Source organism: Prionailurus bengalensis, chromosome C2 (assembly GCF_016509475.1).
Source record: "Prionailurus bengalensis isolate Pbe53 chromosome C2, Fcat_Pben_1.1_paternal_pri, whole genome shotgun sequence".
Lineage (NCBI taxonomy): Eukaryota > Metazoa > Chordata > Mammalia > Carnivora > Felidae > Prionailurus > Prionailurus bengalensis.
The window spans coordinates 152,754,323-152,778,088 of NC_057350.1; the positions used below are offsets into that span (position 1 = coordinate 152,754,323).

Below are 23,766 nucleotides of genomic sequence, written 5' to 3' on the forward strand. Positions count from 1 at the left end.
CCAAAGGAAGGATGCTAAGTAACCTGGGGAAAGTGTTCCAGGTCATTGACTCAGACCAAGAGGCCGTGCACCCGATCAGCAGGATGTTATAGAAACAAGGTTCTGCTGTCACGAAGGATAACTGTCTGTTCTACAAGGGACCCCTACCGGTTCAGTTTCCAAGCTGTAGTCACTGGACGACAACTCATAAAAACTGTACCACAGCTGCGTCTCGCACTCACGCTAAGTGCGTATTTCACTTTACATCAATTGTATCCATGTGCTTAAAAGTTAGAACCATTGTAACAGCACTCATGAGTTCACCAGTTCATCGTGCTGTTTTTCTCTAATAGAGAATATATAATACAGAGGAATGATGTTTTAACACATAGTTATTCAACTTCAGCTGTCTGCTGTATATCACTAGCAGGGATTTGTATCATGGTTTGGGAACACAGATCTAGTCTAATTTCCTGCCACGGAGGGGAACACGGAGGCCCAAAGAGTAGAAACTCTTGGGAAGGTCACACTCCGGGCTTCCAGTTCAGAGGTCCTTCCCCTGAGGCCTGACTGGCCCATTCTTGCCGTCATGAAACACAGAAGAGAGGTGTTGGGAGCTCCAGCCAAAAGTGACCGCTGTCACCCTCTTGCCAGGTACAAGTAATACAAGTCATCTAACTAGAGACACTGCTTTTGTCCCCAGAGGTGGCGAACGGGTTTCTGGAGGATTAAGTTTGTTGGTCAGTGTCTTTTACAAAATCTTAAGTGAGAACTATTTTTCCTGGGCTGTATTTCCCTGTACCAGGCATGGGGAATCACGTTTGTCCCAAACCAGAGAGGACCAGCCGAGGCCAGCCAAGGACTTGATGAGGAATCAGAATGTATGGACAGAGTGAGCCAATGAGCCTCAGAACCTGCAGGACGATGGCGTCCCTCGCACAGAACCTCAGCTACGGGGCCTTCTGAGCCGGCTCTCGTATCTGTGACACTGCCGGGAAGGGTGTGCGGGCAGCAGGACAGGGGTGAGCAGTCACTTCTTGAGCTCGAGGGCTCTGGGGACCAGACGGGAGAGGGGAGGCACTGACCTAACCATATTAAAATCGCTGTGGGGATTTTTAAAAAAAATCACCTCTTTGCTCCCTCGCAGAGTCTGGAATAAAAACGGAGCCCAACAAAAGGTGCCCAATGAGCCCGGCATAAACTAGCTTGGTTGATGCCCTTTTTCCCTCTGAGCAAAACTGCTTCTTGTGCCTGAAAAACACAAAGCTTTCGGATGCCCCTTAGATCAGACGAGGCACCATCCAAAGAAACCGCACACCATACAGACACGGGAAGAATACGTCATTTTCGAATCTCCTCTCACTGACCCACTTCCGACCTCTACTTCTGTAGAAGTGAAATGTCTGTAGGTTGATGGCTTCTCCCCGCCCTGGCTCCCACTGACCACAGCTAGGGCCTCAGAGACCCTTGGGCCTTTTCCAAAATTTCTTCTCTGATTTGGGGGTAGTTAGGATGCTCTCCGAGGACCTGGGAACAGAGGGAGAAAGGGTGTGCGGCATCAGGCAGGGCCCTGCCACCAAGCCCCCTCGCCCCTCCTCCTGGTGCCTCCCAGCCGCTGATGGTGGCTTACCGTGTGACAGACTTCAATGGCCTCCACGAATCTCTTATCCTTCAAGTAGTTGAAAGCGAGTTTGAAGCCTGTCCAGGGGCAGAGGAAACACACACGGTGGCACCCTGACCACCCAAGAGCCAGGGTGGTGGTCCTCCTGCCCAGCTTCCTCCTCACCCACATGGGCCCTGGCTGGTGGCCTTACCCACGGCCGGGCTGGCGTGATGACTGTACTTCCAGGCCAGCTCGTAGTTGGCGGCTGCGTCTTTGTAGGCCTGCTCCTTCTCCATGATGAAGCCCATGTACTCATAGGCCCTGAAGCAGGACTGCAGGGAAAGCCATACCCATCCCAGCACGGGGTGGAACCAGCGGTGGGGGGAGGGGACACGGGGGGGCGGGGCAAGGGAGGGTGGGGAGCCGCATTAAGCTGACCTCTCACCGACTCCAGCAGCACCCCCCACCTTTGCTGGGGAGGGGTCACCTGTGCGCCCCTTCTAGGATACCCCTATGCTTGCATGGCCCCTTTCTCCACAGCGCTCTGCGCTGACCTGCAGGCCCCTGGACCTCATGAACCCTTCCCATCTCTCTTCACCATCCCGCATTCCCCTCTCCCGGCTCCCCGACTCTGCGCGCCTCCTCTCGCTTCGCCCCGGCCCTTGCATTTCCTCTGCCCCCACGCCCCGCGCGTCCCTCCCGGCCGCCTGGACGGGGCGTCCCCGCTTCCCCGACGGCAGCGCGCCTGCCCTGCCTTGTTATATTGCACGCAGCGCCGCAGCAGCTCCGAGGCCAGGTCGAACTTGCCGCCCTGGCAGTAAACGTCAGCCAGTAGGAGCCAGCTCTTCTCCAGGTCCTCGGCCTCGTCCGGCGTCCACGGGGCCTTGGCCAGACGCTTCAGCTGCGTGCGTGCCTTGGGGACCTGCTTCAGCAGCGCGTGGGCCTGCGCCATGGCCAGCAGGGCGGGGACGCTGTCCTTCTGCACACGGGTGGGAAGCGGGCGTCGGCGCGCTGGGCCCCCCCAGCTCGGCCCCCCGCGGCCCACCCAGCGAGCCGGCCCACCTCGGCCTGTGCCATCGCGATGAAGGTGCCCAGCGCCGCCTCCACGTTGGCCTTGTCCCTGGTGGCCAGCAGGCAGAGGCTCTGCAGCAGCCGCAGCTGGGTCTGGCCCCAGTCCGAGCGCGGGTAGAAATCGCGCAGCAGCTTCTCGGCGGTGCGCACGGCGTGCTGCTCGAGAGCCTTCCTGTCGGTGGAGCTGCGGGCATCCGACGTGAGAGTGGCAGGCTGGCAGGCCGCCTGCGGGCCCACGGGCCCTCACGTGGTCTCTACCCCGCCACGTGGCTCTCCCCGCTTTTCCCAGGGGCCCGGCCCCTGCACCTCGCCTCCCCCCCCCCTCCCCCGCCCCGAGGTCAGCCGGGCCCCTACTTGCTCTCCGCCACCAGGTTCTTGAAAACCTCTCCGCCCACGACCTCGTTGTCCGGGTTCAGGCAGATCTGCACCATGTAGTAGGTGGCACTCTGGCCCCAAGTGCTGTCCTTGCGCGCCTTGTTTAGGAACTTCAGCGCTTTGTTGGGCTGCCCTATGCGCCTGTAGTGGAAATGAGACACAGATACCAAGAACCGGAGAGGGAAACTGAGGTCCGGGGAGTGCAGGGACACACGGGCGCCACTCCCGGAGTCTGCACGGAGCGGGGCTGGGTGGCTGGTCTCCCAAACGCCTGCCCCGCAAGTCAGTCCAATTTCTGCTTCCCCAGTGCTGAGCGGAAGCCCAGCTTGCCTGCCAGGAAGGGCCCCCTGCAGGGAACTGCCCCGAAGACGAAGACACCCCACTCCCCAGCTCACCAGCAGTAGATGCCTCTGCAGTAGTTGAAACCTGGCTCCAAAGGAACACGGCTGGACATCCTCTTGACCAACTCAAAGAAGACAGGGGCATCCTCAAGTCTGCCGCTTCTCCATAGCAGGTCAATTAGTTTATTCCATGCCAGAAAGTTGTCTACAATAGGAGAGAAGACGCCAGGCTGTGAAAACCAACGGCCAAGGCCGATTGGGCGCTGTGGCCTGGCATGGAGAAGTGAGGGGCCCAGCAGACACTGCCTATTTGGGCTGAGCGGGGACCTCCCAGCAGCTTCAGTGTCTCCCCTGGTCTCCAAAGCTGAGCAAAGGATAATCATCACACTGAAAAGTAGCAGCTAGAGCTTACACAGTACGTTAAGCATTAAGGGCTTTACCTACACACACCGAGGTAGCTATTTTTCCCTTTCCACTGAGACACAAAAGTTTTCGGCCAAAAGTCACACAGCTGGTACGTGGGGAGACCGTTAGTTAGACGCAGGCGGTCTGGCTCCAGGACCCCGCGCTCCTAAGGGCCGCAGTCTGCTGGGCCTCGGGGCAGGGTGGGCTGTGGGCCCGCGGGGGCTGTCTTCTGAGCCTCAGGTGTGGCGGGAACGTAGCTACCTAACAGGGAGAGTTTCTAGCCACCTCCAGGTGGCTGTCACTTCAGAAGGGGGCTGTGTCCAGTCCAGTGGCCGTGATTTGGAGACAGACAGGCTGTCCTGGGTCCGGGGCCAAGCACTGCCCTGCCTGAGACCGGGAACTGGCCCCTCGGACTCGGGAAGGGCCAGCACCTTCCACTGGTGCTTTATCAGTTTCCTGTCTCTCTGGGAACAATCAGAGAGGAAGGGGCTTCCTCTGCCCAGTCAGGAAGGAGGGGAGGCGGCCCACCCTTGCGGGGGAGAGCAGCCCTTGCTTGGTGGGAACTGACGCAGGCCATCTCAGTGGGCAGTCTTGATGTGGGCAGTTCGTTACCTGGTGCTTTCTCCAGGACTTGGTGGTAGAGATTGACGGCAGCTTCGTATTTCTGTTTTCGAAACATCAGGTCAGCCATCATCTGTCAGAAAACACACAATGCTCCGGGACTCCTGACAGTTCGCCTGGCTGTGGTGGGGAGGCTGGGTGGGCGTGGGGGTAAGCAGAGAAGGTGGACAAGGACGTCCAAGGTCGCCTCTCTGGGCCCTGGGAGGAGCGGCCACAGGAGGGGCCCAGAAGACAGGGCCTGCTTGGGGTGGGAGGAGTGTGGGGGTGAGGTCACAGGTGGGAAGGTAAGCCCAGGGGTAGACACCAGTGGGTCCCTTTGACAGCCAGCAGAGCCGGACCCTCCACCCGTGTCCGAGAACTGCCAGCTGCAGGCAGTGGAGGCGGAATGAGGACTCCCCACTCCTGTGGGCGGCCCTGGCGGTGGTCTGGGTGTCAGGGAGAGAAGTCAGACTGGAGAGGCCTTTTCCCACGTATTTCTTTAAACCCAGGAACCTGTCCACCCTTGCCTTCACCCACTGTGGGTGTGGTTTCCCCTGGAGCCCATCAGGCTCCCTGCCTCCCCTTGGATTGGCCCCGGGAGGCTGATGTTGCCCCGGCTGCCTGCAGGCCCACCCCTACCACGTGAAGGGCATCAGGCCCAGTGCTCTGTCCCCTCTGCCTGGTGGCCCCTGGGGGTGGGTCAGCCAAGCGTCGGAGTTATGGGGCCGGGAAGCAGCCCTCGCGCGGTGGTGGGGACCCTGGGGAGGGCGGGGGGGGGGGGGAGGTCCTGTGGCCCCATACCACTGAGGCCATCTCGTGGCTCTTCTCCGTCTGCAGGAGATCGGCACAGTGCTGCTCACACAAGTCCAGGTGGCCCTGCAGCAGGTAGAGGCGGGCCAGCTCCAGCAACACCTGGGACGAGGCCGGATGTGATCAACCAGGGAGCATCATGGGAAAACTCGGGCTGGTGTCTCACTCTCGCCTAGTCCATTTTTATTCGTTCCGCCTTCAACATATGTCCCCGGCTCCCCCTTCTCCCCCAATCATACCACGTGTTTTACCAACCAACCTCTGAAACTGGGGGCCTGGGCAACTCGTCCTCCTCCTTTGGCTTGGACCTAGCCCCCTCTGGGCAGCCCTCTGTGGTAGCCTCTGGGCCAGGCACCCGTCTTCTGAGTTCCCACAGTGTGCAGACCCACATGCAGGCAATGGAACTAAAAATGTGCTCATCTGTCCCTCTGCCTGAGGCAGTCTGTGGGCAGGGACCCTGTCTTGCCCCCCGCGGCCCCCCGGGCCTAGCACCGTGCCTGGCGCGTATGATACGTCTCTTAAATGAGTGCGTGTTGAACGAATGAATGGCTGTCACTAAGCTCTTCTCCTAAGCGGTTCTCCTAGTGTGGACTCCAGCCACCACTGCCTCATCTGGGCCACGCCCCCCTCACGACTCTAAACCTCCTTGGAAGCTTAGCCTGGCTTCGTGCCCAAAGACCCCTGGCAGCCACGGCTGTCACCGTGCCCCCACCTCCAAGGGGGACCTGAAAATGCCAGACTAACATGACTTTTGAGAGCATCTTCCCCGCTCTACCCCGCACAAGGAGCTGTCCGAAGTGAGGCCTCCCAGTCTTGGTCCAAGGACTGATGGCTGAGGGCCCTGGGGTCAGCCAGAGCAGGCTCCGCACACCAGGGGTCCCGGGCCCCTTGACCTGCAGCTCCTCAGGGAGGCACAGGGAAGGACCCGGCCTCTGCCCCTAGTCAGGGGACTCTGCAAGGCAGCAGGGCCCAAGAGAAGGAGCAGCCTCTGGCTTTGAGGACCCCACCTTATTGTCATCAGGCGAGTAGAAGAGGGCATCCTTGTAAGACCGTACTGCCTTGGCAAACTCCTTCTCTGCCAGGTGGTGCTCCCCAAACTGGACACAGATGGAGGCTGCCAGTTGTTTCTGGGAGGGGATCATTTCCGGTTGCTCCAGTGCAACACGCTTCAGGATCTGAGACTGGAGGTCCATGGCCTTGGGAAACCAGTAAACTCGGGATCAGAATCCCGGGGCCTGATGTGCTAGACCTCAGGCCAATTCACAGAAAGAATCCCTACTCTCGTTTCTGTGTCAGCAGATTATCAGAAAGGGCATCTCAAGTGCCCTTGAGCAAATCTGGGTCACTCTGGGCACGCAAGGCCCCTGGCTGAGTACTCAGGAGGCAAGCTGGCTCTGCCCCTGGGGCAAGATCGGAAGCAAAGGCACTCAAACAAAACAGTCTGTTGTGCCTGTACTTGTTTACCTGTTTCCATCACGCCTTGATACTTACCGTGTCTAATTTGCTCTGGCCCTCCTACGGGCTAGAAGAAGCACACAGTAGGTGCGCAGGGCAGGCTGCGTTTTGATGGATGCATTTGCTCTGAACGTCGCCCTGCTGGGAACTTGGGGGCAGCCTCCACAAATATCCACAACATAAAATGATCAAGTGAGTAACCAGGGAGCATCGGGACAAGAAGAATTGGTGATGCCGGGGTTAAGTCTTGGGAAGTGGGCACAAATCAGCACTCGGCTTTCTAAGGGCCAAACGGGAGTGGGAATCCAGCGGGAAACAAGGGAATAAATCGTCTCAAGCCATCAGAGTGGGCTTTCCTGGTACAAGTGCAGAAGGCATCTCAGGAACAAGAAGCCAGCCACACCCTTGCGGAGAAAGAGCGAGGGAGGTGGGATAGGAACGGCCAGGAACTGTCCCACTGGGGCAGCCCAGGGGAGAAAAGAGCTTAGGTTGGGACAGGCCAGACCCGGTTCAAATGTCAGCTCCCCCATTTACTGGCAGTCTGACTTTGGGCACATTTCTTAACCTCTTGGAGCCATATCTGTGAAATAGGAATGTCACAGTGCGTATCTCAAAGGGCTACTGTGAGAATTAATAAGAAAGCAAAAAGCCCAGTACAGAACCCACCATAGAGCATTCAGTGCCCGGGAGCTGCTCGCATTGTCCATTATTATCCCACGGGCATCCCTGCCGACTCCCTGCTTTCTCCGACCCAGCCCAGCCGGGCTTGGGGCACTCCGGGGCACCATCAACAAAGAGCACAGGTCGGGGAATAAATGGAAGGCCGAGGTCAGAGGTGTGACCCAGGTCCTCTTTTGAGTGCCAGCCCTGGAGCCTTCCAGACCTGCAGTCCTATCCTTCCTTTTATAGCTCCCACCAGGAAATGGCCAATAAAGAGCTTGAGTCTATTGTCTAATGTCGATTACCTTATTCAGAGTTCCCATCACGTCTTCTTTTGTATGACTCTTGTAAACCTTTGCCAGCAAAAGCAAGCACTTGACATTGTTCATCATGGATGGGAGGTCTTTGGCTGCAAAGAGTAGAAACTACTCTGATTTGAGTAGAAACTCAAATCAGTGTTCTCTGGTGCCTGGGAAGCCAGGGATGGGGGAGGTAGGGGACTGGGCTCAGGACCCCAGCTAGCGCCCATCCCCATTCCGCAGGAAGAGACTGCAGGGCGGGGGCAGTAGGCTAGGGAAGTGACTTCGAAGGGGGCCTCACCAAAGTCGTGTCCCAGTGACTGTTTCAAAACTTTTTCTGCTTTGTTGAACTTCTTTAACTTCAGGAGCAGTTCAGCGAGATCACAGCACAGAAAGTCCTGTCCATTGATCTTCTGCGCAGCCTCATAATAATTAATTGCCTTTGGGCAAACAGGAAATATTGGCCTCGGGGTCTGGTTCTACCTTGAGTGCCTCAAACCGTGTTCTCCTCGGCGGCCACCACACCTGTGTGTCCCTCCAGAACACAGAAGCCTGTGATGAGAAGGCCCTCCCAGCTGGCAGAGGGCTCAGGCTCGGCGTGTGTGTGTGTGTGTGTGTGTGTGTGTGGGTGGATAGCTTCTGAATTCTCCCCTAGCCAGTCCCCCTCCCCCACCAACTTCAACAGAGAGCTACGGTGGGAACGCAGCCACTCCCTTCCCATCCAGAAACTTCCACTCATGCACCCTCCTCTTCCCTGCTGGGCTGGCCCACACCTCTCCCCACCCCAGCCTAGCCTGACCTTGGTGTACTGGTGGGTCTTCACATAGGCTTGCCCGATCCTGCTGACCAGCAATGCATCATGTGGGTTCTTTCTATAGGCCTCGTCATAAGCCTCCAGGGCCTTCTCAGGCTGGTGGGGAAAGCGTCCAAAGGTCTCGGTCTCTCTTCTCTCCCACCGGAGACGTGAGATTGGGGGGCCACTTGGCAAGGCCACGAGGCTTTCACTCACCTCCTGAATGTTCATGAAAGCATCCCCCAGTAGCAGGCTGGTGTGCGGGCCAGGCAGTTGTTCACAGAGTTCCCTGCAAAAGTAACCAAAGACTTAGCTTGAACCTATGCACTCTTTGTTTCTGAATTCATCTCCAACTCTTCTTTCCCATTCATTCATTCATTCGTTCACCTAATACTTACTGAAAGCCCACTGTGCACGAGGCACTGTAGTCCAAGCTCTGCTTATCTGTTATCTGGACCATGCCAGAACGTCTACCCTTTCTTCTGGCCTCCAGTCCTAACCCTCTAGGCCCCTCTGCATAAGCAGGCATCCTGCTCTTTCTAAAACTATGGTGTGGCCGCCTCACCCCACCCCACTATTAGTGTCCCACCGCTCTTGGCTTTGGCTCCCCCCACCACTGCCCCCCAGCGCTGCCTCCCACCTGGATTGCCTAGATAGAGTTCTGCTTGAGGGAGGGGCTGGGAAGGTCAAATCATAAAGACAGCTAGCTCTCCACCCTCCTGCACCTCACCTTGGCCACATCGAGTCGCTGGACATTTCTTCAAGGACAGGCAGAGTCAGGGGCCAGGGCAAAAGTGCATAGCCGTGGTTCCCACCAGAATGTGGGCCATTCAGGGGAGGCCAAGCAGGATGGATGCAGTTCTGTATCTTCAGAACTTGGCAGTGAGCCGGCCTGGCTAAGCTATCACGCTCAAATGTGGACCCGTGGGAAATTCTGTACTTGCATTGCATCTAACACACTTGGACGGTGCAGACTGGAGACCCAGGTTGAGGAAACACAACCTGGAGAAGCCACTCCCTAAAACACCACCGGGAAGGAGGCTGTCAGGGCGCTGCCTGGGGCTTACCGGTAGCAGCCGATGTAGAGGCGGATGTCTTTGCGGGTCTGCAGGTAGATGTTGGCCATCTTCTCCTTGGCTTCCACGTAGAAGGGCTGCTTGGGTGTGATGTTCCTCAGCACGCTCAGGGCCACGTCCACGTTCCCACTGCTCAGGGCCAGGTCCACGTTGGCCATGGCGATGCGGATCTCCTCCGGTGTGCCACTGAACTCGTTGATGGCGTCCTGCATGACCTTAGTGGCCTCATGCTAGAGCATGGGAACCCAACAGACCTCCGTTAGCTGTCACCCACCACGGGTGACCTGAAAACACTTGAAATCTCTTGGAGGCGACTTAAAGGGATCCCTCTTCCCACTCCTTTCCCCAGAGAGAAATGAAATATGGAGACAGCCAGGAGCAGCCTTGCTCCACAGAAGGCGAGGGGAGGATGGCTCACATCCACCTGCAGAGAGGCTCCAGTGGCAGAAAGAAGAGAGATCCCTTCAGTGTCCACCACCACTCTTCCTGGGGGCAGGGGAAAGGTGCCCGGCTAGCTGGGGGTACAGAAACCCTCGACTGTTCCTTAGCACCTCTACATCTGTTGGCAATTCCTTCTTGCGGGAGACCGATGGATGCATCTCCTTGTACTTTCTTGCTTTCGGTCAAAAGTATTTTAATGTTATTGTATTTGGCACGTTAGCGGTCTGTTTGAATTATTTCCTCATTATATTCATGCCCTTGGTTATTTTAACGAAGTTGCTTTCTTTCCCCATTTTGGTACTTTCGGACTGGGATTCAGCCTTACCAGACATTTCTTCCTCAATCTCTGCTTTCTTTTTGTTTGCTTGGTATATGTGTATCATCTTTTTCCTCTCATCCTGGGCCCTTTGGTGTTTGAAGTATAGAGAGTAAGGGTTCTCTCTGTTGCTAGTTTAAACCACTCTGATGCCTCTTTTATTTAAGAGGTACATTTATTTCATTTACAATTTTGTTACCACAGATACGTTCTTGGGTTTTCTGGCAACAGAAAAGTTTCTGTTTTCATTTTTTAAAAAATATTTATTTTTTGAGAGAGAGAGAGAGACAGCATGAGCAGGGGAGGGGCAGAGAGAGAGGGAGACACAGAATCCCAGGCAGGCTCCAGGCTCCGAGCTGTCAGCACAGAGCCCGACACAAGGCTCAAACTCACAAACTGGAAGATCATGACCTGAGCTGAAGTTGGATGCTTAACCGACTGAGCCCCCCAGGCGCCTGTTTTCATTTTTACATGCTGTTGTGTTTGGCTTTATTTCTGCCTTTATGACCTGCGTGGTCCTTTCCTTTCTTCTTAACTCTTGATTAATGTGGTGGAGATCGCCTCTTAAATTCTACCAAGAGTCATCTTTCTATTAAGAAATGTCTTGTGGGGGCGCCTGGGTGGCGCAGTCGGTTAAGCGTCCGACTTCAGCCAGGTCACGATCTCGCGGTCCGTGAGTTCGAGCCCCGCGTCGGGCTCTGGGCTGATGGCTCGGAGCCTGGAGCCTGTTTCCGATTCTGTGTCTCCCTCTCTCTCTGCGCCTCCCCCGTTCATGCTCTGTCTCTTTCTGTCCCAAAAATAAATTAAAAAAAAAAAAAGTTGAAAAAAAAAAAAAAAAAAAAAAAAAAAAACCAAAAACTTCTTGATTGAGGATACCCCTTGCCACATTCAAGCCTCTGGATGCTTTAGAATAAAGAGGACTCTTTAAAAAAAAAAATAAATAAATAAATGTCTTGTGTACATTTTTTCCCCACATTCTATAAAGTGGAAACAATTAGCATGCTTATAATAATGCCACCTTCTCCCTGAATTTTTTCATAGGATGTTATTGTTATTTTGATTTTAATAACTTTTATTTTAAGAACTTAGCAATTATACTAGCTTTGGGTCAAGCCCAAAGGTATAGAGAGGCATATGGGGAGAGGTATAGAGAGTGGGAGGACAGGGGATCCGAAGTGAGCTCTGTGCTGACAGCAGAGAACCAGAGGTGGGGCTCGAACTCGCGAACCGTGAGAGCACGACCTGAGCTGAAGTTGGACGCTCAACTGACTGAGCCACCCGGGCGCCCCCAGTGACCGTTAATCCTTGGTTCCCATGACTCCATTAGGATATTAGTATTAGGATTTTTTAAATATTTATTTACTTATTTATTTATTTGTTTATTTATTTATTTAAAAGTAATTTCCACACCCAACGTGGGGCTCTCCCCTGATCCATTTCTTCTCTCTTCTGCAGGAACGTTTATTTTGCCTTGGTTGGATACCTGTGGTCTCTCTCTTTCTCACCCGTCAACCCCTCACATCACTTCAATGATTTTCTCACCCCTTTCCTGCATCAGAGAGCTTCAGCAAGGGTTCAGCCACTTTCTGTTTTGTCTCGTGGGACTATAATTTCCTAATGGCATCACTGTTTTCTATGCTTACTTGCTTTAATTTCTGCCAGCTGAACACCTCTGGGGATCTCTGGTGCTCTGCTTTGAGCTGGTTTTACAAGGTTCCATGTTTCCATTTTCATCGAATGTAGACAAGTTCTCTTAGAAGTATTTCTTCTTAGGGATGCCTGGGTGGCTCAGCTGGTTGAGGGTCCGACTCTTGATTTCAGCTCAGGTCATGATCTCAGGGTTGGTGAGTTCGAACCCCATGTTGGGCTCAGTGCTGGCAGTGTGGAGCCTGCTTGGGGTTCTCTCCCTCTCCCTCTCTCTTCCTCTCTCTCCACCCGTCCCCTGCTCACATGCTCTCTTTCACACTTGATCTTAGTTAGCCAAAAGGCCAAGAAGCGATCACATGCTCTCTTTCAAAATAAATAAACTTTTTAAAAAAGTACCTCTTCCATTTTTTATAGAACCCTTTCTCCCCAAGTGTAATCTTCACTTGTCTTTTGCTTGTGATTTTGTTTCCTCTCCCCTCTTTCCTCCTTTCCTTCCTTCCCTCCCACCCTTTCTTCTTTCCTTCCCTTCTTCTCCTCCCTCCCTCACCTCTGTCCTTCCCTGTAATCACCATATTGGACCCCTTCCTCAAATGGGACCGGTCCCCCCTAACCTGGCCCTTTGCCCAGGAGAACTAGGCTGGGGACGGACAGGGTCTAGCACAGCTGCCCTAGGCTCACATTTGCCCTGAGCTTTCTGTGGGTCTTCCTTTTGGGGGTGGGCTTAATGAGAAGCTGGGGTCAGGACAGAACCCCGGGCTCACTGTGAAGGCCCCAGTCTGCAGACCTGTCATCTTAGCAAAGCACGCTGCAGAACTCTTTTTCAGGTTATTTCCCTCCTTACTTTCCTCGGGCCACGTCTCCTAGAAAGGAGCCCGGACAGAGAGAAGCAAGGAGGCATCTGAGCAGGGAGTTCTTGCTCAGTGGCCCTGCCCTTCCACGGGCTGGACCCGAGTCCCTCTAGGAATGCCCCTGCTTCTCCCCGCTTGAGCACATCTCCAGTTCAGAAGGTTTCAAGCAAAGGCAGGAACCTCGGGCCCCGCCTCACTGCACCCTGCTTTCTCTCTCGCCCACCGATGGTAAGTTCCAAAAGGACCTTGCTAGCTTCTCTCTCTATCCCCAGCTGCCAGATGGTGCCTGGCAGCTAGCTGGCCCTCAATCAATAGCTGAATCGACTGACTGAATCGACTGTGCTGGGATGTGGCCGTTCCCTAGGTTTGCTCTAGGTGGAGATTCCTTCTCTACTTTTTTTTTTTTTTTTAAACTTTTTTTTTTTTCAAAAGTTTTTTTTTTATTTATTTTTGGGACAGAGAGAGACAGAGCATGAATGGGGGAGGGGCAGAGAGAGAGGGAGACACAGAATCGGAAACAGGCTCCAGGCTCTGAGCCATCAGCCCAGAGCCTGACGCGGGGCTCGAACTCACGGACCGCGAGATCGTGACCTGGCTGAAGTCGGACGCTCAACCGACTGCGCCACCCAGGCGCCCCTCCTTCTCTACTTTTAATTCCTGTGCTCCTTTGGGCAGATTTAAAGGAGGAAAGGACAACAAACAGGCTTCCACATCCCCACCTCTACCCAGAAGGCGGTTTTCTTTCTTTCTTTTTTTTTTTTTAATTTTTTTTTCAACGTTTTTTATTTATTTTTGGGACAGAGAGAGACAGAGCATGAACGGGGGAGAGGCAGAGAGAGAGGGAGACACAGAATCAGAAACAGGCTCCAGGCTCCGAGCCATCAGCCCAGAGCCTGACGCGGGGCTCGAACTCACGGACCGCGAGATCGTGACCTGGCTGAAGTCGGACGCTTAACCGACTGCGCCACCCAGGCGCCCCATGCGGTTTTCTTTTTTAATGTGTATTTATTTTTGAGAGACAGAGAGAGAGAGTGAGAGACACAGAGCGTGCATGGGGGGAGGGGAGAGAGAGAGGGAGACACAGAATCTGAGCCGTCAGCACAGTGCCCTACACGGGGCTCGAACTCACGAACTGTGAGATCACGACCTGAGCGGAGGTCAGAGGCCCAACCGACTGAGCCAACCAGGCGCCCCCCAGAAGGCAGTTTTTAACTTTAAGGAGAAAAGGGCCTCGCGAGCTGTTCCTTCTCTATGGCAGCCAGATGCCCCCGTACTGGCGGATTAGAGATGGTCCTGGAACTCTGCCGACCCTCTCCGCTGAGCAGGTGAGTGAGTGAGGACAGCGAGGCCGTGGGAGCCTGTGGAGTCAGCTCTATCCACCTCGCCCCCCACCCCGTGTTCCCCGCTGCTCCTTCACACCAGCGTAGGATGCTCAGGTGCTTCCTGTCTTTGCCAAGCCAGACCTGCCAAGGCCCCAGGGCTGCCTCATACAGTTGAGCAAATTATATACCACAAAACTCCCAAGGGGACACAGTTCGTAAAGACTGTGGTGTGATTATGGCGTCTACCGGGGCTGTGCCTTACCCAATCTGCACAACCACCCGTGGCTGTCCTGATGGGCCTGTGTGCCCTAACTCTGTGAGATCCTCATGGGGACAGTGAGGCAGGCAGGCAGGGGACAGATCAGGTGGGGCTCAGTAGGCTTTGGACGTTATCTAGAGGGCACCGGGAGCCATCGAGGCCTTTGGGCAGGGGTAAGATATGCTCCCAAATGAATAAAGGCTCGAATAATAGAACGAATAAACATCAGCCAGAACCAAAGAGCCTGGTTCCCAGGCTTACCCCGTCACTCCCCAGGGACGAGAGCGTGGTATTTCTTACCAGCTCCCCATTCATGCGGAGGGCGTCTGCCAGTTCCAGTAAGAGGGACGCCCGTTCACTGGGCTGCATGGAGGGCCCGCGGAGTTTCTTGCCTTCTTCCGTCTTCCGAGTTGGTAATTTTATGATCATTTTCAGCGTCCTTATGGCTTCTGGATAGTCCCCACACTTGTTGAGGGCCCTGGCCTTGACCAAGTGGTAGAGGGGGTGGTCTCGGACCTAGAGGAGCAGAGTGGAGTGTGGGGCCCCGGTTCACGGCTGCTGCTCAAGGCACCCGGACTGGAGAAAGCCGCGGAAGCCCACCGAGCCTGCCCTGGCCTTTGGCCCGCAGAAGGGTCTGAGGGATGCCGGGAGCTCCTGGGGCCTCTCCCAGGGCAAGTGGGGGCTGTTGGCCGGCTGGGCTTGGGGAGGCGGGGGCGGGGCGACTGGGCACAGAGGACCCCCACCTGGAAGTTGTGACTGACGCCCAGCTCTAAGCAGTGGGAGCACATGGCAAAATTGCCCTGCGCCAGGTAGATGTGGGACATGAGGAGGTGGGCGTCCACGGAGGTGGGGTCCAGCTCCAGGCAACGCTGCAGGGTGCTCTGGGCATTCTCTAACTCTCCTAGAAACAATAAACAGACCTCTACATCCAGGGGTCCCTGGGGGACTCCCAGGACCCAGTATGTAGAGGCAGAATGAATTTTGTGTGTTCCGTTACCCAGAAATACACGAGTTGGCCATTTCACCCAGTTCTGTTCTGTTTCGCTCAGAGGTCTCTTCTTGAAATTACAACTACCCAGACAAAAGCCTGGAAACTCAGACTGTGGGGCAACCCTCGAGGAGATGGCTAAGGCACGTCACTGCTCTGTCCAGAAGCTCCGGGGGACACTTAAGTCTCGAGTCCCACACCTCCGAGCAGAACGGAAGCTAACAATAGCAGCAACTGTAATAGCCCCGTCTTACGAAGCACTTGCTTTATGCAAAGCACTTTTGGAAAGTCGGGGTTACTATGTGCCCAGCCCTGCAAGATGGGCGGTATTGTCTGTGTCTTTTAGATGTAGAACTGGAACCCAGTTACGTGAGTAACTCAGCTCGCGAGGGACAAAGTCAGCATTTGGACCCAGGGCCATCGGCTCCTGAGGCTGAGCTCTGCCTGCCTTGGCGCTCAGGGGCTGAGGGCTCTCCCTGCAGCCAGACTGGCCCCCAGCCAGCAGCAGTGCAAGCCCAGGGGTGGGGTGCAGTGAGCTGGTAGGAGAGTCCCCCTCTCTCTCCATCCAGGTCCCGCAACAGCTCCCGCTCAGGGCCCATAACCCGGCGGGGAGGGGAGCAGCTGCTTCTGGGTCCCCAACTCCCTGCTCCTTCCATGTGCGCTGCTGCAGAAATGCAAAGATGTCACTATGGCAACCTAAGCGGCTGGAGACCTTGCTTTGGCCCTTAACTTGCTTGTTGCCAGCTGCCCGCACCCCTGGGGGAGTGCTCCTGCCCTTGCCTCGTACCCAGGAGCCCCTGAAGCTTGTGGGGAAACCTGGAAACCCAGATGACAACGGGGAGGCCCACGGATGAAGACAGGGTCGGGGGAGGGGCTGTCTCTGCTCGGTGTGACCCACGCCAGGCCGTGCCAGAAGCCAGACACATGCCCTGGCATTTGGGATCCTTCGGAAGCCCCCAGCGCACCAGAGATCAGCCTGCCTTCCAGGCAGACTGGGGTGCAAGGCCACAGGTGGAGAGTCCTCAGAGGGGACAGCAAGGTTCCCCCGGACGCGTCTCCCCTTTCCCTCTCTCTCCAGGACCTGGGTCTCGAGACAGAAGCTGGAAGGACATTGCTCTGGCCACCCTGAGGCTCTGAGAGCCGAATGCTACAGGGTCCCACCTCCCCGTGATGCCCTCCTGCCCACCTTTTAATAACTGCGACCCTGCCGGTTCCCACCCCCTCCCCCGCTTTGGTTTCCTCCACGGAATTCCTGTGTCCTAACAAACAAGGCCGCGTGCTTCTCTGTTCCGCGTATCGTCTATTTCCCCTTACTAGAATGCAGACCTCATGAGGGCATTTCTGCCTATCCTGGGGACCAGTGGATCCTGTGCGGAACTGAAGTTCAGCCACTTCAGCCGCGGTACCCCTCGCAGAGCGAGCGAGGAAGCCTCCAGTAGCAGGGCGGGTGGGAGAGACCCCTGCTGGCGAGGGAAGTCAGGCCGGTTTCTGGGGAGTGGAGGCCAGGGACGTGGCCGGGCCTGGTGAGGGTGTGTGTGTGTGTCTGTGTAAACCGCCTGAGGCAGGGGGCTGCGACCCCCCGGGGCGGTGGCTGAACGGATGAGCAGACACGGGCTCACCTGAGAGGTACTTGACCTGAGCCATCACGTACAGGGGGTCGATCAGAGCTGGCGCCGCCTTGACGACAGGATTCAGGATCACAGCGACTTGTTTGAGAAGTGGAGACACGATCTGGCCCGGCGACCGGGGCTGTAGGAACACGGGGCCTGGCTGGACGGTTTGCCCCATTCCAGAGAGACTCCTAAAGCTCTCAGGAAACACTCTCTCAGTGAAGGAATTTTACTTTCTTATCCAGTCCGTGCCATCTGGTGCTACCGCGGAAGCTGCAGAGAACGGGGACTTTGTTTTGCTGACGGTTGTGTCCCCAGTACCTACCACGGCGTCCGGCACACGGTGGTGCACTTAATAGATATTTGTGGAATGACTCATTACGTGGCACTGGGGGGGACATTACGATAGCAAGAGAAGATCCTTGCCCACGGAGAATCTTGACTGGCTGGGCAAATAGGCAAACAAGTAAAGCAGGCAAAGAAGTAGAGACTAACAGCCTTCTTAGAAGACTTGTGGGGGAAAAGGGAGCTGGTTATTGTCTAGGATAAAGGCAGAGGCGTGGAGCGGTGCCCTGTTCCCGCGAGTGTGGTCTGTGGGCCAGCAGCAGCGGGACCCCCTGGGGGCTGTGCTGACAGCTCAGAGCCTGGAGCCTGCTTCAGATTCTGTGTGTGTGTGTGTGTGTCTCTCTCTCTCTCTCTCTCTCTCTCTGCTCCTCCCCGGCACACGCTCTGTCTCTCTCAGTCTCTCGAAAATAAATAAACATTAAAAAAAAAAATTGAAAAGCAATGGGTCCCTGAACTTCAGGGGCTCAGAGCCGCCTGCTGGCAGGGCCAGACGAGGTCTTTGCCCCCGTCCAGGCCTATGCTCCAGACCCCCGCCGTGCAGATGGGACTTCCTCTAACCTGCTTGGGGCAGAAGAGCAAGTACTCCCTGGCGATGCAGACCAGGAAGAGGGGGTCCAGCTTTTCAAAGTACTCAGAGCCCAGGGGGAGGCCCTGCATGCCGGCGAAGTGCAGCCCCGCAGCCTCCTTCAGGAGCCGGGTGGCCTCCTGCTCCCCCTTGTGCTTCCTGGACGCCAGAAGGGCCTGGAGGAAAACCAGCACCTGGGGGAGGCAAGCCCAGGTCTCAGCACCAACGCCAGCCGGGGCCGTGGGGAGGCGAGCGCAAAGCAGGAGTCCGGGCCCTGTTGGCCGCTGGGTGCCGGAAACTGGGGCGAGGGGAGGGCCGGGGACACAAGCCTGGAGCGGCCCGCGTCCCCAGGGAGCTCTGACCTCAGACTTTCCGAGACACTGCTGCACCTCCTTCATAAATTCCAACTGCTGTTCAGCCTCCTCCAGGTGGCCGTCCAAGATCTGGCACCAGATGATCCCTGGGAACGGGGCAGGACAAGCGTGAGGAGCCAGCTCGGACACGGAGCCGGCAGGCCCTCGGGCCAAGAGCAGGGATGAGACAGCGGAAGGACGGGCGGCTGTGCAGGGGGCCTTTCCCAACATCTCCGCAAACGTAAAGAGCGATGCTCGCTCCTGGTAAAGAATTCGAGGCACGAGGCAGGCAGGGAAGCATATCCCTAGCTCGTGCTCTGCCTTTAACCATGCACCGTGGCTGGGACATTTTATTTAACTACTGCCCCGTTGAAGGACACCTCATTTCGCATCTAGTTTGCTTTCGATGCTTAAATGCTCCAGTGCCACGGTAAACATATTTCCGCGTTCTAATTCCTGCAGTCGAGTTGATTGGTCAAAGGGCGTGTATATCTAAAATGTTGATAGATAAGGCCAACTTGTCCTCTGGAGATGTTTGAATTAGTGTTACTGCCAAGAATTTGAAAGTAGCCTTTCCCCACAACCTCCACGACGTGCTTTACTCTTTGCCAGTGAAAACGTGAAAAACAACTCATTTTAGTTCCTTTTTTTTTACCAAGAGGGGAAAGGAGCATTTTTCCATACATTTAATGCCCCTTTCTTTTCTCCTGTGAATCTCCTGTACCTAGCTTTAGCCTGATTCTTTTTTTTTTTTTTAATTTTTATTTATTTCTGAGAGACAGAGACAGAGCACGAGCGGGGGAGGGAAGAAGGAGAGAGAGAGAAGGAGACACAGGTTCTGAAGCAGGCTCCAGGCTCTGAGCTGTCAGCACAGAGCCCGATGCGGGGCTTGAACCCACGAACCGTGAGATCATGACCTGAGCCAAAGTCAGACGCTTAACCGGCTGAGCCACCCAGGCGCCCCTAGCCTGATTTTATTTTAGGGCGATTTGTTTTCTCTTCATAAATATTAAGATTATTAACCCTTTATAGCAAACATTTTCTACCAGTTTGCCATTCACCTTTTAACTATTTTTCACTGTCTTTTGCCATCCATTAGTTCTAAAGTTTTACATAGATCCGTAAAATATTTTCTTTTAGGGCTTCTGAGTTTCCTCCAGGGAACCCAAGTCCAGCTGAACTTTTATGTTTAAATGTTTAGTTCACCTGGAGCTTTTAAATTAAAAAAACATTTTTTAAAATAATTTTTACCCCTGATGTGGGGCTTGAACTCACGACCTCAAGATTAATAGTCACATGCTTTACCAACTGAGCCAGCCAGGCGCCCCTGAAGTTTATCTCTGAATATGGCGTGAGCTGGGAACTTCCCTTTACATTTTTCATACTGGATAGCCAGATGTCCAACCATGAATTGTTGAAACCTACCGCCATATTGGTTTGAAATGTCACTTTATTTGTAAGACCTGTTTCTGTTCTTGTTTACTCCAGCATTGACCTGGAGCTGACTTAATTACCTACTGGCGTTCTGTAATGTGTTTTGAGTTTGGGAAGACAAATCCTTCTATTCCTACTACTATAAAAGAGGGATCTCTTTTATAGATATTTCTTGGTCATTTTGGTGTATTTATTCCTGACTGTCTTCCTAATGAACATCCTGGTTTTTCACTTATATGCATCCTGCTATTTGGCTCATCTATGGAGTTAATTTACTTTGCAATCGTTATTTGTAATGTTCAGTAACTTTTTCGTTCTCTACAATCTTTGCCATAGTAGCCTCTTCTTTACTTATTGACTGACATTGTAGCCTCTGAAAACCCTGGTGTTTTAGTGGGGGGTGGCGAAGTCTTTTCTGTATCTGGCTTTAAACTTGGCTCCTCAGAGGGCCTTGGCTTTGCATGGTCCACTTGGCCCCTCTTTCAAACTGTTAGCAGATTTACAAACGGACTAGACTGATGAGTATTAGCAGCTGAGGCAGATTTCCCAAATTGTTAAGGTCACTGTTTTTCTGGGCCCTGGACTTCCCTTCTGGCTGACTGGCGAGGGGGCTCCCCTGAATGAGGAAGTGGGGAAGGACTGAGCTGGGTGGGGGCTGTCCTAGGGGGTGTGGCCTGTGTGTGGAGCAAGTCTTTTTGTCCTTCATGTCCCTGGTGGTGGTGGGAAACAGGGGCTCTGCTCTGCTCCCTCCTGCCCCACCGCCTTGAAAGGTCTCCTTGATTCCATTCTCTGGTCCCCCTGTCATCTCGCTGACTGCCCCGTGGCTTGTGTAGCTCCCAGCCTCCAGCGACCATGAGCTTGCTTTTTTTTTTTAATGTTTATTTTTTTTATTTTGAGAAAGAGAGAGTGAGAAAGAGAGGCGAGAGAGGGAGAGAGAGAATGCCCAGCAGGCGCTGGGAGCGCAGAGCCCGAGGGGGCTCAATCTCACAAAGCGTGAGATCATGACCTGAGCCGAAACCAAGAGTCAGACACTCAACCGACTGAGTCGCCCAGGCGCCCCTTGTTATTTGTCAACTTTTGTTTTTCTTGGAGCTCTTTGGGAGAAAACGGGTCTGCTCGTTTCTTTAGCTGCCCCGTCTGTGTACCATGTTGGCATACGGCTTTCCAGAATGGCTTGTCATTTCCTTACTTTTGATGCTATCTGTTTTGTATCCTCTAGAAATGTGACGTTCTCAAAGTTTCTGGTCCACCAAAGGCAGCTTTCTCTCTTTCTGGGGCTGCGTTATCTTTTCAAAACGTCTTCCAGGATTTTATGGGTTTGGAAGTGGAGGAAGATGCATGGGCTCACGGGTCAGCTGACGTGAACAACCTCTCAGATAACCGTGCTGTGCTGGCAAAGAGCCTGGACCATAGAGAGAAGTGGCTGGACCCAAAAGACACGGCTCCTGAGAGCTGGGGCAAGGAGCCAGCCTGCCTTGAGCCTGGGACCATACAGTTTCCTCAACCAAAATTAAGTTGCTGGTTCAGAGTTCACCAGACGCCGTAGATTTGAAGGCTTAAAAACAAAATGTGTAAAATGAAAATTGGGGTCTGGGAAATTTACTGACCTTTCTCTAGAGCGGGGTGGGCGGGCCTCTGGACAGACAGGGAAGTAAAACTCTCAAAACTATTGCTCTGGTGGCCTTTCAGCTCAGGGCCTGCAGAGGGAGAGTCTAGGGGCTTTGGGTTGGGGTGCTCCCGGACTGGGACCCTCTCCACCACTGGCCTTGCCGGGCCTGAGAAGAGGCAGGGTCCCCGAGCGGAAGGGGCAGGCTGCTGGTCCTCCAGGGGGTCACAGTGTGGACATCGGAGGTCTGATGCAGATCCGAGTGGCTGTGGCCACACTCTGACAGTTCCTGTGTCTCTTACATCTATGCTTGCTGATTCACGGGGTGCCTGGGTGACTCAGTTGGTTGAGTGCCTAACTCTTGATTTCGGCCCAGGTCATGACCCCAGGGTTGTGGGATCGAGCCCCACATGTGGAGCCTGCTTGAGATTCCCTCACTCCCTCTGCCCCTCCCCCACTCTCTCTCTCTCACACACACACACACACACTCTCTCTCTCTCTCTCTCTCTCTCTCTCTCTCTCTCTCAAACAGACACCAATTCATGGAATGGCACCCCATCATACAATGTACTCCAAAACTCACACACCCTCTAGGGAAGATGCTTCCCAGCGCCTCTCTTCTGGACCCACGGAGGCTACCTTGCGACCTGCCTTCCCGCACCCCCACCCCCTCCCTTGCCCGGACCGCATAGACCTGTCAAGGCAGCCACACTGCTCTCATCCAATTTCATGGCCTCCGAGTACCACAGAGATGCCTCCTTCACTTGGTCCTGTAGGATGAAGAGATAGCCCAGCTCTGTGGCCACGTGGGCGTAGGCGGCTGTGGCCACGAATGTGCGCTCAATGAAGCCACACACCAGCTGCAGAATCGCCTGGTGCCTTCCACACTGCAAGGAACGGACATGTGGGAATAGGGAGACCCGTCAGTCCAGCTTGTCCGAGCAAGGCCGTGTCAGAAATGGGGGACACTTTGGCAGTCCCGTTTCGGGTGCTTAGGAGAGACTAAGAGGGGCCCATGACCCATATAGCCGGGGCTGTGCACTTGTCCAGCTTCCAAAGCCTCACACTGGCCACATCTGTGGAATTTGCCTCCAGGAACGGGGCCCTCCAAAGGGCCCACCTCCTGTCTGAGTCGCCAAGAAGTTTTTCAAAAACTGAAGGGGGGGCAGAGCCCTTTGTGCCCTGTTGGGGGGATGTGGCCCCGAGGGCAGCCATGTTCCCGGCCGTGTGTGGAGAACGAGCACAGAGAAGCAGACACAGGTGTGTGTCCCTGAGGGAGGGATGGCGTCCCAGTGGCATTCAACCGCACGGTTCTGGTTCCTGAGGCCCCACAGCCACCCCAGATTTTGCAGCAACTCCTTCTAGTCAATGTGCTTTGGGGCTGAAGGGTCTGACAGAGACAGACTGTTTGGCGACCTGGTCTGTTTGCACCTGCCTGATGGCAGAGGGGGTGCGGGCAGGCCCGACTTTCCAGGTCACTTCCACAGAGAGACAATATGGCAGTTGGGTGCCCTGGCACCCCGAGCTAGAGGCAGGCATAGCTCTGCCGTGTAACAGCCACAACACTGCTCTCTTCCCCCAAATAAGGAGCCTCCTACTCTAAAAGCACTGTCAGACCCAATGGCTCTGATCTTTACAGCGTCCCTGAGTGACATCCGGGCCAAGGAAACGGAGTGTATGAGACACAGGTGTTGTTCAGAGGCGGGTAGGGGCCGCTAGGTATGGGCCATCGGCCTGAGAGGCCAAGTTGGAGCCAAAGAGGGGAGGGCAGGGTCCCCGGGGGGCTCCCGGGGGGGGGCATAGGACTCCCCTTAGGAACACCCGGCCAGAAGCACGATTTCAGGAACCTGGAAAGGAGCCTTCTTACCAGCCTGCTAACCACAAGGATTTTTTTAAGATGGAGGTTTGGATTTTGGGGCTCTCTTGTCTCCAGTGCCTTAATCAGGTTTCTAACATGATTGGCAGCCTGTGGGGACAAAACAGACAACGTCAGAGGCAATATATAAAGTGGAAGCTGGGCAGAGGTTCACAACCCCGCCGTCCCTTAGCACCCCCTGGGAGATCTTAAAACACCCATGCCCAGAGGCCAGCCCAGAGATTTGGGTTCAACTGGACTGGGGTGGGCCCAGGCACCAGTATGATTTCAAAGCCCTGTAGTGGAACTTTCAGGAGCTTATGCACCTAAGAGCTGGCAGTGCCCCTTTGTTCATGGATTTGCGAAGAAAAGTTGCCCTTTCGGACCCACCCGGCCAGAGCCAGAAGCCAGCTGTCATGGTGCCCACACAGCGGCTGACCAGGCCGGCGGCACATCACCTGGGCTGGCCCAAGAGCAGATGGTCATGGCGAGTCCCTGGCCTCGAGCCTCTGCTCCATGGTGACATGAGTCACCACACTGGTGCCCCCTTGTCATGCCAGTGAATCCTCTCAAAGGCCCTGGAAGTCAATAGAGCTGTCTGAATTGTCCAGTCCAGCAGACAGAGGGTCAGAAAGGTTAGGTAATTTGCTTGAGGTCACTCAGCCAACCGGGTGACTGACTCCAAAGCCTTTGTCCTTTCTGGTTGACTC

At 54.9% G+C, this 23,766-nt stretch overlaps 1 protein-coding gene across 2 annotated transcripts in view; it reads right to left on the reverse strand.

The window, feature by feature from the left end:
* Positions 1-1,303: 1,303 nt before the first annotated feature.
* The window catches only part of TTC21A (tetratricopeptide repeat domain 21A), a 36,121-nt gene continuing 13,658 nt past the window's right edge, over positions 1,304-23,766 (reverse strand). For both annotated transcript variants that reach the window (XM_043595707.1, XM_043595706.1), the window contains exons 8-29: positions 23,069-23,167; positions 21,896-22,088; positions 18,171-18,268; positions 17,802-18,002; positions 16,908-17,037; positions 15,044-15,201; positions 14,601-14,816; positions 9,459-9,697; positions 8,608-8,680; positions 8,398-8,508; positions 7,900-8,038; positions 7,605-7,708; positions 6,192-6,380; positions 5,176-5,286; positions 4,387-4,468; positions 3,424-3,574; positions 3,008-3,169; positions 2,645-2,837; positions 2,337-2,561; positions 1,794-1,914; positions 1,610-1,677; positions 1,304-1,506 (exon numbers count right to left, since the gene is read on the reverse strand). In XM_043595707.1, coding sequence (XP_043451642.1) covers positions 1,429-1,506; positions 1,610-1,677; positions 1,794-1,914; positions 2,337-2,561; positions 2,645-2,837; positions 3,008-3,169; positions 3,424-3,574; positions 4,387-4,468; positions 5,176-5,286; positions 6,192-6,380; positions 7,605-7,708; positions 7,900-8,038; positions 8,398-8,508; positions 8,608-8,680; positions 9,459-9,697; positions 14,601-14,816; positions 15,044-15,201; positions 16,908-17,037; positions 17,802-18,002; positions 18,171-18,268; positions 21,896-22,088; positions 23,069-23,167 — 3,141 coding nt within the window. In that variant the 3' untranslated portion in view covers positions 1,304-1,428. The remainder of the gene's footprint in view (positions 1,507-1,609; positions 1,678-1,793; positions 1,915-2,336; positions 2,562-2,644; positions 2,838-3,007; positions 3,170-3,423; positions 3,575-4,386; positions 4,469-5,175; positions 5,287-6,191; positions 6,381-7,604; positions 7,709-7,899; positions 8,039-8,397; positions 8,509-8,607; positions 8,681-9,458; positions 9,698-14,600; positions 14,817-15,043; positions 15,202-16,907; positions 17,038-17,801; positions 18,003-18,170; positions 18,269-21,895; positions 22,089-23,068; positions 23,168-23,766) is intronic.